Source organism: Equus caballus, chromosome 14 (assembly GCF_041296265.1).
Source record: "Equus caballus isolate H_3958 breed thoroughbred chromosome 14, TB-T2T, whole genome shotgun sequence".
NCBI classification, from domain to species: domain Eukaryota; kingdom Metazoa; phylum Chordata; class Mammalia; order Perissodactyla; family Equidae; genus Equus; species Equus caballus.
In genome coordinates this window covers 49,680,385-49,698,276 of record NC_091697.1, presented here as the reverse complement: position 1 = coordinate 49,698,276, position 17,892 = coordinate 49,680,385, and the positions used below count along the sequence as shown (strand labels likewise).

The window sequence follows — 17,892 nt, the reverse complement described above, 5'->3', positions numbered from 1 at the left end:
ACTCTAGTTGGTTTCCCTGGCTGGCCCCTGTTTTGTCCCATTCCCTTTATTTCATGCAGTTAATAAGTAACCCCTATGAAAATCCAGCAGGAGGAATCTTGCCTCAGATGGTCTTTCCCTCACCTCTTATTTCCCCGTCCCTGGTCTTTTTGCTCTCTACCCTCCTCAAGGTCCAGTGGCCCTGGCTAATGTTGACTGGATTCTCCTTCCACCTTCCATGTCATGACAGGCTGTCTTTGCCTGTTAGTAAGGAACTTTGGCTGTTTAAGTACTTTGCACAACCAGGTGGCTCCTCCTCTCTGCTCCCTACTCCCTCAAAAAAAAAACTTTTTTTTTCCCTCTCTGGAAAGCTGCACATTGGATGTTTGGCCCTTGCTGGCCAACATGCAGACTTGGTTTACTTAGATCACAGAATGTGCCCCTTGCCCTGACCTTTATTCTGACTTTAAAATAATTAGACAGGAAGAGCTATTTTCCAGTTGGAGCTGATGAATCCTAAAGCTCTCTTCCCTTCATTCCCAGAGGACTCACTTCATTTTCTCCCACTTCCCCAATTTTCTCCCACCTGGCCATCATCTCTTGGCTACTAGAGGACCAGAGACAACAGTAAACTGCACCCTGGCGACAAATTCTGGATGATCATTTACTCTGGTCATCCTGACAAGAGACCTTTTAAGTCATCTTTTCTTGGTTTTCATGGAGCCACGACTGGATGTTTAAGATGACTGGCCTGGTGTAGGTGTCCATCCATCCATGGCTCCTCTTTCCCAAAGGGAAGCTGGACTTAGTGACTCCGAGAACAACAGTTGCATAATAACCCAAGACGCCCTGCCCCTTCTGATTCTGTCTGTTTACCTGAGACCAAGCCATTCTTCAGTTAAATCTCATTTGGCTACTGGAAATCAGTGCACCACAGGAGGTTTGGCGTCACTGGTTCCTTGAGGCTTTTAATTAGTCGAATGACGATAAAGTAAATAATATATATCCCTTGAATAACTGTCTAACCCAGAGGACCTACTTGTTCTTTTTTTTATTCTGTCCTTGAGTCCCTAAATGGGCTTCCTTGGATGGCTTGGAGGGAGAAGGGATTGCTTTTGGAAAATAAAGACCCAAATTTTCACTATTAAATGTCAGTTTTCTTATGGGCCTTGACAAGTCCATAGATTGTTTGAAACTAGTTGACTACCAAAGCAAAAGTTGATAGAAGGTAAAAAAAAAAAAAAAAAGATAGAAAATAGGATTTACCAGTTCTTACAACTTACTGTCTGGAACACGGATTAGCAAACTGTGGCCCCTGGGTCAAATCCGGCCTACCACCTGTTTTTTGTAGATAAAGTTTGGATGGACACAGCCACGCCAATTCCGTTATGTGTTGACTGTGGCTGCTTTCATGCTGCAGTGCAGAGTTGAGCAATTGCGTCAGAGACCATATGGCCCACAAAGCCTAAAATATTTACTGTCTGGCCCTTTACAGAGTTTGCCAACCCCTGATTTAGAATGATGATTCTCAGCCCTGGTTGCATACTAGAATCACTTGAAGAGCTTTTTAAAAATGCTGATGCCTATATTTATATCTGCAAGTCGGGGTAGAACCCGGACATCTACGTTTTCTAAAAGTTCCCCAGGTGATTCTGATGCACAATGAGAGTGGTTGACAACACTCCTTGGATACGAGAAGGGAAGGAAAAATGCATTCTGACCCGCTCTCCCTTCTTCCTTCCCGCACTCCCCATACACGTTCACGTGTGCGCTCATGCACACGTGTTTAACTGCTCACACACACACACCTTGTCTATTCCCTGCCCTACCCTGGGGGTCGGGGAGTTCCAGCTCTGGAATCCTGCTCCACCAGCCCAATGAGAAATAAGTAACATCTGGAAGAGCTCATGTCAGCCCGTGGGTGAAGCCGAAACCTGACTTTGCTAGAATTTCTCCTTTTGACCCACTGAGCATTGCCGACTTTCAAGAGGGTCTGTTGGGAGTATTCCCCAGAGCAACTTGGAAGTTCTTCCTGCCCCCACCCCCCTCCTCCCGAGCTACTCCTGCTCCACAAATGAGGCCCTGCCTGCCCTCCCAGTGTTCAGCCGTTGTAACTCCTAGAGAAAGTTTTAACGTGACACAAGGTGACCCCCAAGAAGTGTGGTTTCTCAGGGCTTATGGCTTTTCTCTGAATATTTCTCATTTTTCTCTGGTGACCTTTGCAACTTTTCCACTTCATGTTTTGCCATCTGGCTGCCTTGTCAGGCTCTTCCAACCAGAGAGGACAAGGTGATTTGCAGGAAAAGGGAAAGAAGAGAGATTAATATTTGGGGTTTTCAGAGGGTTTAAAACAATTGCTAAATAAACCTGTTTTCACACAGCACACCGTTCCGGAAGGCGAAAGCCTTGTATGCCTGCAAAGCTGAACATGACTCGGAACTCTCATTCACAGCAGGCACGGTCTTCGATAATGGTGAGTTTCTCATCCCCTCGCAAAGATTTGGGGGGGAAAAGCAAATAAATAACTGGCGTTTTTCAAAGTTCCTACCTAAGGAAAAATCTCAGTAGAACAGGTAAGACTGAAAAGGAGCTGAGGTGTGTCTTTTCCCAAAATTAGAGAGCAGCAGTGGGACTTCAGTGGCACTGTCAAGAGGAGACGGGGGTATCAGCTCTTCACTCTGACCGAGGGAGTCTCATCGAGGAGTTGTAGACATTAAATGCCATTGTACCTGCACAGGACTCAGCCCCGCACCTGGCAGTGGCTTTGCGAGTCTGGAGGCTGGACAGAGGGTAGGAGATAAAGGAGTAGAGAACGAGGATCCTGCCGGTGGTCAGACAGTCAGGGCAGAGATTGAGGCCACAGATTCTGGGACCCCTTCCTCTTGGGTTTGGTGGCATTCATTATCTACAGCAGGTGAAGCCACTTTCCGAGATGGCAGGGTATTGGGCAAGCTCCAGGCCGATAAACCTCACTGTGCCCCTGCTCGTCCTCCCCCTAACTGTTGGGAGCATAGTTTTCTTGTTCCTTTTTGTTTGTTTTCCTCCCTAAATTAAAAAAAAAAAAAGTATTGTTTTTTAGAGTGAGAACTCATGTCATAATTTGTCATAACTTATCATTGACCTAAGAGAAAAATCAGAATTCTGGGGAAAAGCCCAAGTTTCTGTTACCGCTAAGATTTTCCCCAGATGAAGTTCTCCTTTGGGGATACTCTTTCTGGATCCCTGGGTGAAAGGGTCTGGTTTTTTTGCTCAAAGCAAAAGCAGCCGCCCGATTTCTGGAACTGGACATTTTCTCTGGCTCAGTTCTTGACCTCAGGTGGGTTGGGGGCAAAGTCCCCAGAAAGAGGTGAGTGTGCACTGCCCAGTCGCTCCCCATCAAGGCCGGGCAGCCCCATCTTGCCCTAGACCCCGCCTCCTACTGCCTGCCTGAGACCCAGAAATACAGGGCAGCCAAGGCTCCACACAGCACTGGGAGAGTGTAAGTCTAGATTCAGGCCACCAAAGTAAGGGTTCTGGCTTGGCCACTTGCTCCTGTGTAACCTCAAGCAGTCACTTAATTTCTCTGTGCCTCCCCCATCATATAAAGATAACATTACCTACCTTATAGGGCTCATGAGAGAAAATTGAGATAACATACATCACGTATTTAAAATAGTACTCAACACCTTAAGCAGTCAATATTCTGTTATCGTTATTATTGTTATGATCATCGTCATCGTTAGGTCTGTCTTAGAAAAAGACCCTGACACTCTCATAGTTCACAGTAACAGTTTCCCCTTCAGCTGATATGCCCCAGGCGTGGCTCTCGGCTGGGCAGTAGGTGCTGTACCTTGACCTCCTGGGTGGGTCCTGGCTATCCATAAGGGCCTCGAGGTCCAAGCCAGAACAGAGCTGGGCTCCTGGAGACCAGCCTTGACTGCATCCACGTGCAAAGGGGCATCCCTGTGTGCCCAGCCCCTGCATTCAGCGTGGCAGAGATGTTAACCAGGCCTGAGTGGACAGAATGGGAAAGAGATCACAGAGCACCTGGCAGATTCCCAGGTCACACTTGGCACTGGGCCTTCTGAGCCAGTGGAGTGGGGTGAGCCCATAACTGCATGTGGCCTGCTGGGCCCGCATTCTCTCTGATGGTTCTCAGGGCCCAAAGCACTGTCCTTAAACCTTTGCCCCTTTTACTTTTATTCGGGCCCTTTACAAACCAAGGCGCAAGCCAGCCAGCTTCCTCTTCTCTGTCAGCAGCTGGAGCTTTCAGACCCCAGCGGACCTGCAGGTGAAGTGGGTCCCCTGAAGGCTATCCAAAACCATGTCACTGGCGAGTATCCCTGCACAGGCCCAGGTGGGAGAGTCATAGCCCAGCCATAACATGACACAATTTTCATGGCAGACAAACAGGAATGCGCTGCCTGCAGGGGCTTCTGTATCCCACTCTGTCAGCAGAGACAGGCTTCTGCCTACAGATGAGCAGGATTTGAGAGATCCCCACATATACAGGTGAATCCAGAGTCTAAAGGTCTGTCCTCTAAACCCCAATTCACTGCTCACATGGGCAAGGGACTGCCATGTTCCTATCAGCTATTCACTCTGACAACATAAAGGACCTCTCATCCCAGGGGCAGAATTAGTTTAAGCTCTCAAAAGGTATATGTGTGCATGTGTGTCTTGTTTGTGACTCTTTTTCTTGAGTGCAGCCTTCCATTTTTTTTTAACAGCTTTATTAAGATATCCACATGCTATACAATTTACCCATTTAAACTATACAATTCAGTAGGTTTTAGTATATTCAAAGTTGTGCAACCGTTGCCACTATCTAATTCCAGAATATATTCATCGCCCCCAAAAGAAATCCTGTACCCTTCAGCAGTCATGCCCCATTTACCCCAACCCTCCTTCATCCAACCCTAGGCAACCACTAAGCTAATTCCTGCCTCTCTAAATTTGCCTGCCCTAGATATTTCATGTAAGTGGAATTATACAGCGTGTGGTCTTTATAACTGGCTTCTTTCATAATATTTTCAGGATTCATGTTGTGTCATGTATCGAACTTCATTCCTTTTTATGGCTGAATACTATTCTGTCATGTGGGTATACCACACTTATCCATTCATCAGTTGATGGACATTTGACTGTTTCCATTTTTTGGCTTTTATGAGTAATGCTGCTATAAACATTCGTCTACAAGTTTTTGTGAGATCTTATGTTTTCAGTTCTCTTGGCGACATACCCAGGAGTGGGGTTGCTGGGTGATACAGTAACTCTGCCTTTAGTTGTTTAAGGAACTGCCAAACTGTTTTACAAAGGGTTTGCACTATTTTATATTCCCACCATCTTCTAAGTCTCCTTTTTTCTTTTTTTTTCTTGAGGAAGATTAGCCCTGAGCTAACTACTGCCAATCCTCCTCCTTTTGCTGAGGAAGACTGGCCCTGAGCTAACATCCGTGCCCATCTTTCTCTACTTTCTATGTGGGACGCCTACCACAGCATGGCGTGCCAAGCGGTGCCATGTCCGCACCCGGGATCCGAACTGGCGAACCCCAGGCCGCCGAGGAGCAGAACGTGCGAACTTAACCGCTGCACCACCGGGCCGGCCCATAAGTCTCCTTTTTGAAGTAGCTAACCAAAATAAGAAAAGAAAAGATACATGGGTGATTTTTACCTGCCAAGTCCTTTCTTTCCCAGCAGGCTGCTGTGCCTAGCAGGTTCTATGACTACGCCCACCCCACAATTTGATAATCGTCATAAATCCTATCATGATAAATGAGAGCAGGAGAGAGGTTTGGTTTAACGAGTCAGAAGCCTTATGCGAGCCTTCCTGTGGTCTCTGGGAATCAAGGCAGAGTTCATTGACACTAGTTTATTTTTAACCAGCAATGCCAGTGACCTTTCAAATTCCCTGAAGAGCAAAAGACCAAATTAAACCCCAAAGAAAACAATTCTCAGTGTTGACTGAGCTGCAGTCGAAGAAAGATCTGACAAAATGTTAAAACACTTTTTAGATTGGTTTGGCTGATAATGTCTTATGAGGTCTGAGTTTTAGAAAGTATCAGGCATTCTTCTAACACCTTAGGTAGGGAGATCTTTTTCCTTGTTCTGTGTCTTGTTAGTTTCTTGCTGTAGATTCTAGGTAAGTGCTATTTAAGTTGAATGCTCTGTAGCTGCCAGATTAAATCATCAGACCAATCAGAAGAGTCTCCTTATGACAGAGAGTGAGTGAGTGTGAGTGTATGTGTGTGTGTGTGTGTGTGTTTTCTTTTTCAGGATCAGGAAGAATGACTAAGGAGGAGGAAGAGGGAGGGATGCCTTGAGGGGAAAGTCTGTTGTTTCGTAATGATTAATTTCCAAGCCTTTGGGTTCCAGGGGCCCATGCTATGAATCCGGAGTGGCTGCTCCGTCAGCTTTCGGACTTTGTGCAGTGGGGAATGGATGTGCAATACTTGGAACTAACTCTAGTGTCAGCCCTTGCCAGTCTACTAGGAAACTGTCCACTTCACCAAGAGCGCCTCAAAGAGTAACTGGAAAGAGAAATAACTCATGTTCTCAGGAACATTACAGTCATCTTGAAGCCACACGATTAGTGATACCTGGAAAATTCTCTAAGATTGGGTTCTTGGGATACTTTCATCAAGGTTTGGGATGGGCTGGATCCATTCATTTCTGGGGTACAGGGTGCAGCGTGAGAGCAAGGCAGGGCTGCCCCAGGTTTCTTTGCTGACAGAGAACATCTCAGGCAGTGGGGCTATGGGAGTGTCCTCGGTGGAGTCTTTCAGCCTCCCCAGCCATGTTTATTGCCAAACCCAGGCTACCTCCATCCCTCACCTGGGCATCTCCACCAGCTGCCCAACCAGTCTCATCATGTCCAGTCTTGCCCCCCATAATCCCTTCTTTACACAGCAGCCAGAGTGGTCTTTGAAAAACAAAAATCACAACATGTTATTCTCCTGCTTCAAAAACTCCAGTGGCCTCCGTTGTTCCCAGTATTATTGACGAGGACCTCCACAGTCCGGCTCCTGCCCCTTTGGCCCCCATCTCACCCTCCCCCGATATACTGCAGCTTCACAGGCCTTCTTTATGTTCTCAGATAGGGTCGGCAACCCCTGGCCTGCAGGTCAAACCCAGCCCACTGCCCGTTTTTGTAAATAAAACTTCATTGGAACAGGGCCACCCACGCCTTCTTGTTTATATACCATCTATGACACTACAATGGCAGAGTTACACACATTTACAATCTGGCTCTTTAAGAAAAATTTTCAAACCACTGTTAAATCACACCAAGCTTTCCCCATCTCAGGGCCTCTGCACTTCTGTTCCCCACTGCGTGTCTGGCTCCTTTGGGTCGTTTAGATTTGAGGTTTTTGAGCTCCTTCCCACCCACTCACATCCCTCTCCCAGTCTTTTTCTCTCCCCTCATCGCTACCTAAAATTATATGCTTGTTTATTATAGATTGTCCCTCCCCGGGAGCAGAATCTTGTCTGCTTGCTCTGTACTGTGTGTAGGGACCTAGCACAGTGTCTAGCACATGGTAGGGGCTTAATAAACGTTTGTTAAATGAGTAAAGGCATTCAACTAACCAGGGGTCTGTGCCCCTTCCAGCCAGTGCTTCTTCCCCTGGGGGCAGCAAGCCATTAGAGATCTTAGTCACGCACTTGCTCCTTGTCCACAGTGAGCGAAGGAGGGGAGAGAGCATGAGTTGTGCTTGCAGGGGTGTATGATGTATGTATGGATAGAGCTGAGAGAAAGTAGTTGGCAGGAAGCACACCCGTGTCAGCAACAGCTTATATTTATCATATGCTTGCTGGGCTAGAGAGCTGCCCAGGCAGCTCGCCGCAACACCTTGTGTGTTTATATAACACATTGGACACTCGTCCAATTCAGAAAGTTGGAGATTGGCACAATTCAGCCCAACAGGCACTTATGAGCATCTTCAATGTCCAGAACATTGGGCTAGGCAAAAGTGGTAATGGTTAAGACCACAGACCCTGGGATCAGATGTCCTGGGTTCAGATCTACCTCCATCGTCTACCAGCTATATAGTGTTGGGCAAGATGCTTAACATCTCTGAGCCTCAGTTTCTCAAGAGTAAAATGAGGATAATAGCAGAACTAACTCCATAATGATTCTGAAGGTGAATGGAGGTGATGCAGGTGAAGCTTTTAGCAAAGGGCCTGCCGCTTAGTATGTGCTCAACATATGTATCAGCATTCCTATCCTCAAGGACCACATTCTCCAGTTGAATAGAGGCATAATGTAGTGGAAAAGGGCTTGGTCTCTGGAGTCAAACAAGTTGGATTCAAATTCTAGTTTTACCATTGTGACCCTGCACAAATTAATTTACCTCTCTGAGCCTTAATTTTCTCATCTATAAAATAGGGATAATAATAGCACAAGCTAGGGTCTTTAGGATCAAATGAGTCAATATGTATCAAAGCTCTGAGACCACGGCTGCTTCCCAGGCACCATTTCTAGTTGTTAGCTTCTGTCTTTATAATTCACCAGACAGAGAGGAATCATTGAAGAATGTTGAGTGATAGAATACAAATTAAAATGCACTGGAAACTAGTTAGAGAAGCAAAGCTTAACACACTTGAACAGCATTGATAGGACCCGTGAATAATATGTGGAATGTACTGTGGGCCTTCCGGGAGTGTGGAGCAGGAAGATGGGATTCTGTGATGGTATTTATGAAGGAGGTGGGGCTTCAGCCAAGCCTTCAAGTGTGGGTACAGGAAACAGAGGACAACAGAAAGAAGGCGGGCATCTGGTGCTGCCTCTCTCCTCCATTAGTTAATGAGAATTTGCATTTTAATTCTTATTACCACCCTCATTGCAGAGGCATTTTGGCACAGAAAAGTTATAACTCAACTTTCTGTGAACAAGTTAAAATACAGACCCTGGGCCAGCTCTTGGAGAGTCTGCTTTAACTGATGTGCTCTGGGGCCCAGGCATCTACAGTTTTAATAAGCATCCAGGCGAGTCTATGCACGTGGTCTGGTATCACGCCTTACTAAAGCCTGATGAAGACTCCAGGGAGTCAGCAGTCTGACCCAAAGCCTGCGTGGTCCCCTGCCATCCCCTGTGACATAGCTCTTGTTCTCCAGTTCAGCATGTCTCCTTTGTCCCCTCTGATTCTTCCCTTACTCTGCAAATTCCATTTCTAATGTTTGCAGAAGTTACCACCTCAGCACCCAAGCTGTGTTTGAACAGCTGACCAGGAAGGGAGAATGTCTGAAAGAGATGGACTCAATGCATCTATTGGAGTCACGACTCTGCTAGGAGCTTTGCCATAAAGTGGGAGGGGTCTTTTTCTGTTTCTTATTTTGTTTGGTTGGTTGGTTATTCTTTCTAGGTCTTTTATTTTGGGCAGTGAGTTTGATTTGTTTGTTTTTGGTTCTGAACATTTGAGATTTCCCAAAACTTAGGTGGATGTTAAGACCAGGCCCTTACCCAGGTTTTAACCAGAGGAGAGTCTTGCTGACCAGTCCAAGTGACTGGTCAAATGATGCAGGGTGCCCTACTGACTATCTATCCCGTACTGAGCATTTACTGTGTCCTGGCTCTGTGCTGAGTGCTGCCTCCTTTACCCTCACAAGAATCCACTGATGGAGAGTTTTGTTATCACTACTTCATAGGTACAGAAACTGAAGTGATCTTGACAGCATCCACAGGATAGATGGGGCAGAAGGCCAGAGGTATTTGGATGCTAGTACCTTAGGGGCAAGATGGGAGATCTTGGGGGTCAGCCTAGTGGCGTAGTGGTTAAGTGTGCTCTGCTTTGGCAGCCCTACTCCGCAGGTTCAGATCCCAGGCGCGGACCTAACACCACTTGTCAAGCCATCCTGTGGCAGCATCCCACATAAAATAGAGGAAGATTGGCAAAGATGTTAGCTTAGCAACAATCTTCCTCAAGCAAAAAGAGGAAGATTGGCAATAGATGTTAGCTCAGGGCCAATCTTCCTAACAACAAAAACAAATGATGAGAGATCTTGGTCATGGGGGGTTATGGGGAAGGGCAGGTTGCTTTTAAGTTGTGCTGTGTTCTTCCATGGAACTTCTCTCTCAGACTCCTCGTTTGGGTGTCCTAAATCCAAAGGATCTTTGCTACTTTGGGTTTATTCCTGAAGCCTAGTGATAGAAAATTATACAAGCATTTTGGAGGCTGACTATTAGATGTTTGACCTTGTCTTTTCCTAAAGAAGCATTCAAGATCTCGAGAAGTTTGACACTGATCTTCTGTAAGCCTCCATGTGTGTCCTTGTGCAGCTTTGCCATTTGCTTCCTTTGGTTTCTGTTCTTGCTTCTTTCCCTACAAAGTGAAACTAGAGTTGCATAGTAGTATTGGGGGCGGAAATGCTTTTCTAAAACAAGCTCCGGAAGTCACTTAATTAGCCTAGGAAGGAAATAGGGGGAAATTCCTTCTCTCCAAACAATCCCAGAAAATTGGAGTTTTCCTAATACATTGAGAGCAAACGCCCTGCCTCACCCATGAGTGATTCATATCTTCCCAGTTCACAGCACAGTGACCCCCATCCCCAAGCTCCGTGCCTCCTTCTCTTCCCTCCTGCTATCGACTACTTCGCAGACTCAGCTGGATTTTACATAATCTTTACAAATCACAGCAGTTTCCATGGAGATGGATTGTGATGTCACAGAGTGGGTGTATATTCTTTGGATATTGAAAAATCATAAGGTCAGAAATTTTGAAAGTTGTGATAGAGGAAGAGGACAGCTTTTACACTTATATAAGAGGAAGGAAAATTCTAGAAAACAGGAAAGAAAGCTAAGAAAGATTATGGGTGGAACAGAGAGAGGGCTATTCAAGGGCTGTAAAAAAAAAAACGCAGAGGGAATTTGCAAGGAAATTAGAAGCAGAGGGTAAGGATTTGAAGTAAAATGCTTATTTAAGAGCTGGATATCTTTGAAGACTAGTTCTTAGCAGTCCTCCATGGGCACTCCACTTGGTACATGGTCAGTACTGTGTGGGTGGATGAATGGATGGATGGATGGATAGATACATACATGGATACACATAGATAAATATATGAATGGAGCACCATAACTGTGACCTCGAACCTAAAAAGTAGAAATCTGTCACTTCTTTATAGTTTAAACCAGGAACTTCAGAAAGTCCATGAAACTCCTAAAAATGTATGCAAACTTTTGAATATCTGTGTCTGTTTTCCTTTTTGTTGTGAAGAATGTTCAGAATAGCCTTCTTCAGAAGGCTTATGTCCCACAAAAGGTTAAGAACCTCTGGTTTAGATAAGTCCTAGAATTATGTGACTTGATGAGTGGCTGCACTCATTCTCGAATCCTCCTTCACGCATAACACAGCACACACAGCACACACCCACCTCCTGCCTTATCTGTAACATGATCTCTTCTCACTCTCCCCTTTCTCTACAGTGCATCCATCTCAGGAGCCTGGCTGGTTGGAGGGGACTCTAAACGGAAAGACTGGACTCATCCCTGAGAACTACGTGGAGTTCCTCTAACCGTGGGCCCCAGCAGAGCTGCTGAGCTTTCCGGGGTATCCATGACAACTGCTGAGTCCAGAGTTGTAGGCCATTTCTCTTTGCCACTGAGAAATGCAGGGTGACTGACTCTGCTGCTACCTGTCAACATGAATGTTTCTGTGAACTCTGGTGTCAGCCATCCCCATGATCATCTCAGCTGACGTGTGGTGGCACTACAAGAAACAGAAGTAAATCAGCAGTGGAGGCCATTTGATTTTGATTAACCGAGAGAAAGGCTTGCAAAGCCATTTCTCTCATTTAGCACCCAAATAGGGAGGGCTCATTTTGTTTCAACAGTCATCCAAACCCCCAACCTTCTGAAAAAGGAGGGAAGTAAGATATAAGTAGTTTCCAAGAGCCTGCAGTGTAGCTGAGTCGGACAGGCCTGGGCAGGGGCTCTGAGATCCAGGCTGCGTCCATTGCTTTTGTTTACAGTAGACACTCTCTCGACTCCACCTCTGAAGACTTGAGACCCACAGTGCTACAGGCAGCTGGGTCTGTTTGTTTGCATGCAGGATGGAGAGGGGTTACGGCTCCGTTTACAGAAGACCCAATCTCTCACCATCTCTAAAGCAGCCGTTGGCCCAGCGTCAGCAGAATTCAGTCCAGTCCTGTCATGCAAGGGAACACACACACCCCATGTTCCCCCCTCCCGAGCTAGGCACTTCTCTGCCACTGAGGGCTGCCATCACCTTGTAACCACAGCAACCCAGCCTACTCTAAAACCAAACCAAAAAAATAACACACTCTCTTTGCGTGACATATTTTTTTCTCCCCCCATTTTGGTAGTTTTTTGAATGGTGTTCCAACAGCCTGAAGCAGAAAATCAAGGAATCAGAATGGTCTACTCGGGGCAGACAGAATAGCAGCTGGGAACTGCTCCCTTTCTGATGAATTTCAGCAGCATCAGGATATATTTGGAGCCAACTCTAGTAAGCTCTTGAGATTAAATGAAACAGGCTCAGTATTTCTGTTCTTCCATGCAACTAGTGTTTGCTTTCTAGAGGGCAATGTGCTGGCCCCCAACGGGTGACACCCTCCCTTTGACTCATTCCCTCATGACCTCCTGATCACCTGTCCCTCCCCCTGCCCTTCCTCCTCCAGCCCATCACTGACCAGCCCCCGGGCAGTTCCCTGGGCTGCTGAGCACTGGTGCCCTGGCAGTTTTCAGGGAAGATTCCTGGGCTAACCCTATGACCTGTAGTTTAACAGGACACGTATGTCCACTGCCACTCAGAAAAAGGGAATTGTTTCTCAGGCTTTTGAGGCATGAGACTAATGTCATAAGCCATTGTGATTCAGGAGGACACCAAAAGGTTGGGGCGTGGGAGGTGGGATGGGTACCTTCTAAAAGAATTTCCTGGTCCAGAAGCGGCTAGGTCTTGTGGAAGACTGCCTTGGGTGGGAAGTTCGGCCTGGACATTTCGGATACACTTGGCCTCCAAAGAACAGAGTCCCCAATATCTTCCACATTTGAATGTCCTCACAGGAGTGACTCTGGGCAGACAAACTCCAAACTGATGGACTGTCAAGCTCCCCAGGAGCCCCTCGGGATGGCAGCGTTGCTCCAGAGTGTTTCCTGCTTCTGGAATTCCTCTTTAGGGAAGTTTAAAGAAGAAAAGAAAAACTTGAATTGTGTTGAATTACTGTATCTTTTACTTTTTTTTTGAAAAGATAAACTTGTAAATAGAGTGATTTGAAATCCTATATGGCAAAGTTTTATATTTGATATTGTTTAAGCTAGTTGTTCCACACATTTAAGCTTTGATTGCTGAGCAAGTGTGAATAAGAGGGAGAGAGAGGAGGCAAGGTTGGAGAGAGTCAAGGTCGTCTCTTCTCTGGCCTTGAAGAAGGAGAAGATCTCTCTGCCTACACTCTGCTGGCTCTTGTTGGTGGGCATGCCACATCGATGGTGTTCAGTCTTCTTTATCCAGATGTGTGTTTGAGCATTTCTTGAGCTTTGGATTTGGAGATGGAAAGAGCATCTTCAGGCAATGAATTTTTTGAAGAACTCCTACTCAGTAGTAAGATGAAGCTCAGGATTTAAATAGGCAGGGCCAAGCGTTAGAGTTTTTTTCATTTTTCTTCTCAGGTGTATTTCTTGGTACCCCAAGATATCAGGACAAAAGGAGATGGGATCATTGTGTGCTCCTTATATCTAACTCTCCTGCACATCTTCTTAGGCTTTATAAATGAGGCCAAGCTAGCTTGCAAATATTGTGTGTGTCTAAGTTCTAAGAAAAACTGGCTTCTTACCATCTTCAGTTCTCAATATGCTGCTGCCTCCCCTTTCCCTTCACATGTTTGTGCCCTTCCTGTCATCTCAGATTTCCCAGTACCCCAAAGAGGGATGGAGATTGTGCTGTTATAACTTTATAGATGGTTTTAAAGTTAATAGGAGTTGTCGTTGTAATTCAGTTCGTCAGCTCGAGGATTACACAGCTCTTATTCAGGAGCTCACCCTTCAGCAAGCAAGACACTACCACTGAATCAGGGAACAAGGATTAAGACTGGACAAGAACAAGACAGGACTCAGGAGAGTTGTCATTGAAAACCCAAGAAGGGAGCATCCAGACAGGCTATACCTACTCCCGCGGACTTTCAACAGCTTGGGGTCCTGTTCAAAAGGGCCTGAGGGGACAAGCACACTCTCTACTACTGTGCTTCCCAAATAGAAAGTTTGCAGCTTAATGTTGTTAACACATTTGATGTTTTAAATTGTCACCTGCCCTGTTGGAACATTAACTAGAGCTGCCGTGGAGGGGCAGAAGGCCCCTGGCTTTGGGAGTTCCTCGCTGAAGCATACCTGTGGACGCTTGCCCCCAACTTGACCACTTGGAAACATGTCCCTCCCTCCCTCAGTTGGCGCTGATTTGAAGCCAGAGGGAAATGGAGCTGTTGCCAATGGGAATTTTTAGGCAGACCCCTTCTCAGCCTCCCTGTGGCCATGCTGGGCCTGTGACAGATGGCTGCTCTGTTTCCTTTCCCCAGCCAGGCTCACCTCCTCCCCATTTGCTACAGAACTGGAGAAACTGTTCAGAATATGAGCCAACAAATAGGAAGGAATTTGAAGACTAAAAAGCAATTTTACCATCTCCACCCCTGACTCTGCTTGAATAGAGAGTTTTAGCGCAGATTAGAAGAGTGAACTGGGAATAAGGAAGACTATTGACCAAGATCCCTGAGCTTTCCCAGGAGCCTCATGTTTCTTTTGTGAGGCCCTGGGGTCGGTTTGGCATACAGAGCCTGAATCTTTTTTGGGTATTCAGATCGATCTCTCACTCCTCCTCCAGGTACTCACAGAATTCCGTAGCTACAGAATGACATGCCACGAGATGATAACTAGTCTCAAATCTCTGCCCCAAGACAAGTCAATTCAACTTGCTCAAGACTGATAATATTCTCTTGTGTTTTCAGAAGTAAACATATAGGGTTGGACCCTGTACAGCACGCCTTCCTTGGTATCCTATCAGCGGAGCCAGTTTCTAGCTTAGTGTTTTAGTATTTCCACAGCCAATATGTGTTTTCTTCTGTCAGACCAAACTGTCTTTTTCAGTATAATTCCAGTTTATCCCTCTGGCTGAGTGCTTTTTGTACAGAGAGGCAAAGAGAGAGAGAAAATGAACAATCAAGTATTGGCAGACTGGACAAGCATTAGCAGGAGAGAGCCATACCTGTAGCTCAAAGGGAAGTCCTCCTGTCAACTGAGTTTGTATCTCTTGAAAGTCACCAAAAGCTCTGTCTTGACTACAGAGGCTCTAAAAGCCTTCATGACCAAGGGTTAGGGAGACAGAAATAATTGGCTAAAGATAACGTGATCAACTCCTCACGGCTGTCTGTTGGCACCTTTCATCCTCTGGCTTCTGTTTCCAAAAGTAAGTCTGGTCTACCCATTTTTATAGACACAGGACTCCCGGGTACAACAGTGGCCAACATGGCACCCAGTTTGCCCTAGTACTGAATGTTTTATGAGCAACTGTATTACCCAAGTAGGTAGCCAGCATTGAAGAAACCAAACAGCCTCTTTGCTACCTGACTTTAAAAGGAATGTCCTAGGTGTTCTGTCTCAGGAGTTATCTATCATCTCTTGCAAACTTGACAGTAATCAATTATCTAGACAACCCTGCCCCACATCTCTTTTAAGTCAACCAAGTGTCCTCTCACACATCCTGTGCTGGTGTTTAAAAAATTTGTCTTGTGCTCAAATGTGTTTGGCAGCCACGCTGTCTGCTGGGTGCTGAACCATTTCTCTGCAATTGTAGCATCAAAATGACAACAGCAGCAGAGCAATGAACCTTGCACGAGCCTACAGCATGTCTGAGACAAGACTCCAACAAGTAACAATTAGCTTTTTCCTTTTGCCGCCTTCAGTACTTGTCTAACTAAAGAGCTTCTCAAAGCAGGGAGAGAGGCCATATAGATTCTAAACATCATTCGCAGCCAGCCCTTGCTGAAATGTGGTCTTCCAATGGGAGCACTTGTATTCTTGGGAGAAGTATTGAATGTAAAGTAATGCTAGGAGCAGAGAGAGAGAAAGGTGAACCATCCTGAAGAACTTTGGAGTTTTTCTTAAGAGGAATCAATGTAGTTCTTAATAGGGGGGAAAATCTATCACAGAAAAAGTTCACAACTGATATTTTCACAAAAGTTTTCTAGGATACTACAAGATGGAGACATCTTTCAAGGTGGAATGCTTTAGGAAGCAAAGGCTTGGTGCAATCCTAGATCCATGTGAGAGTAGTAATTACTTTTATGACAAAATTCTCTTTAGTGTAGTCAGTGAGAACCAGAGTTTTGATAATCAAAACATCAGAATTACCTGGAGAGGGGCTGGCCCAGTGGTGCAGTGGTTAAGTGCGCACGTTCCGTTTCAGCTGCCTGGGGTTCACCAGTTCGGATCCCGGGTGCAGACATGGCACTGCTTGGCACGCCATGCATCCCACATATAAAGTAGAGGAGGATGGGCATGGATGTTAGCTCAGGGCCAGTCTTCCTCAGCAAAAAGAGGAGGATTGGCAGCAGTTAGCTCAGGGCTAATCTTCCTCAAAAAAAAAAAAAAAAGGATTACCTAGAGAGACCAAGACATTCTACACCATCCTACTTGACCATTTCTACAAAGTTGTCCAGACAGACGTCCTTTGGTATCAGATGCCAGAGTCAACCTTGATCTGTGAAAGGTCCATTGGATGATTCTGAAATCTCTACGTGTTAGTATGTGTTTGTGTTTGTGTACGAACAACGCACATTTACATCCGTAAAGATACAGACTCTTGTCTAGAAACCCACATAAGCTGGCAGTTGCTGAGCCTTTATGGCCTTTAACATTTGAAGGTTGAGAATTACCGAAAGAAGAGAGGCTGTTGGTTGTTGTCAAAATGATCAAAGATGTAAATTACGTGCCATTTTAAAACTTTGTTCATAGTTATCAAATGGTTACTATCTACAGCTATATTCCTTATTAACTTATTAAAAGTCATGTTGAAAAAAGATCAAACTCATAAACGTTTAGTAGCTAATACTAGGCTAGTGTTCAAAAGCACTTCTAAAAGACATTTTGTCCATATTTTGGAGAAGAAATTATTTGCATGTTTAATTCATGATTTAGGCTACCTTGGAGCATATTATAAAGTGCTGTGTGATAAAATATCAATAAAGTACTTTAAAAATGGCACTTTAATTTTTTTAAACCATAAATAATGCACTGTTTGAAACTTCAGTATTGAATATTGACTGGTGTGTAGAATCAATCTCGTCATTAGAAAGTAATTTGTGACTAGAATAGAACTTTTTCCCTGTCATTAGTTGAATGGTTTTGCCATGTTCAGCCTTTAAAAAAAAATCTGCTTTTGCGTCACTATGCATATCTATAAAGAATACAATTTCTGTTGAGTGGCCTCTGAAACTTGGCTTTCTTACATTTGGTTGGTTTATGTGACAATCCCTATGAAACGAGTGGAAGTATGATTTTTGAATTAAATGACTTTTCCATTTGGTGATATCTTTGTTTCTTGAGTTTCTGATAAAGTTTTGACATGGTGCATATTTTAACATTTCTTCAAATAGGCAAAGACCGTTATCAAAGGTCACAAGTCTGGACTCCTGCGGCAACTGGGGACGACTATATGCTGATTCCTGATGTCCTCTGAGGAACTCTGGTTTCTCTTAGGGAAGTCAGATGCTAGTGAACTTGAGGAGGACTTACCAGGCATGTTCAAGGATTAAGCCCCCAAGAGTCATATTCCAATTAACATTTCTGCCTTTATCCCCTAAAATCCATATTGTTTTATTCTTCCTAAGTTTAATTCTCTAATCAACTGTTTTCTGGAACTTCATTAGCACGTTGGAATAATGGAATAATCAAAGAGCCTGAACACAGACAATCCTGCCACACAGCTGGACATGTCCC

General features: G+C 45.1%; 1 protein-coding gene across 4 annotated transcripts in view; it reads left to right on the top strand.

Annotated features, from left to right (window-relative positions):
• Window positions 1–17,482, top strand: part of ARHGAP26 (Rho GTPase activating protein 26) — a 424,411-nt gene extending 406,929 nt beyond the window's left edge. For all 4 annotated transcript variants that reach the window (XM_023617500.2, XM_023617501.2, XM_070234027.1 and 1 more), the window contains 2 exons: window positions 2,361–2,452; window positions 11,377–17,482. In XM_023617500.2, the coding sequence (XP_023473268.1) occupies window positions 2,361–2,452; window positions 11,377–11,465 (181 nt within the window). In that variant the 3' untranslated portion in view covers window positions 11,466–17,482. The remainder of the gene's footprint in view (window positions 1–2,360; window positions 2,453–11,376) is intronic.
• Window positions 17,483–17,892: the final 410 nt, after the last annotated feature.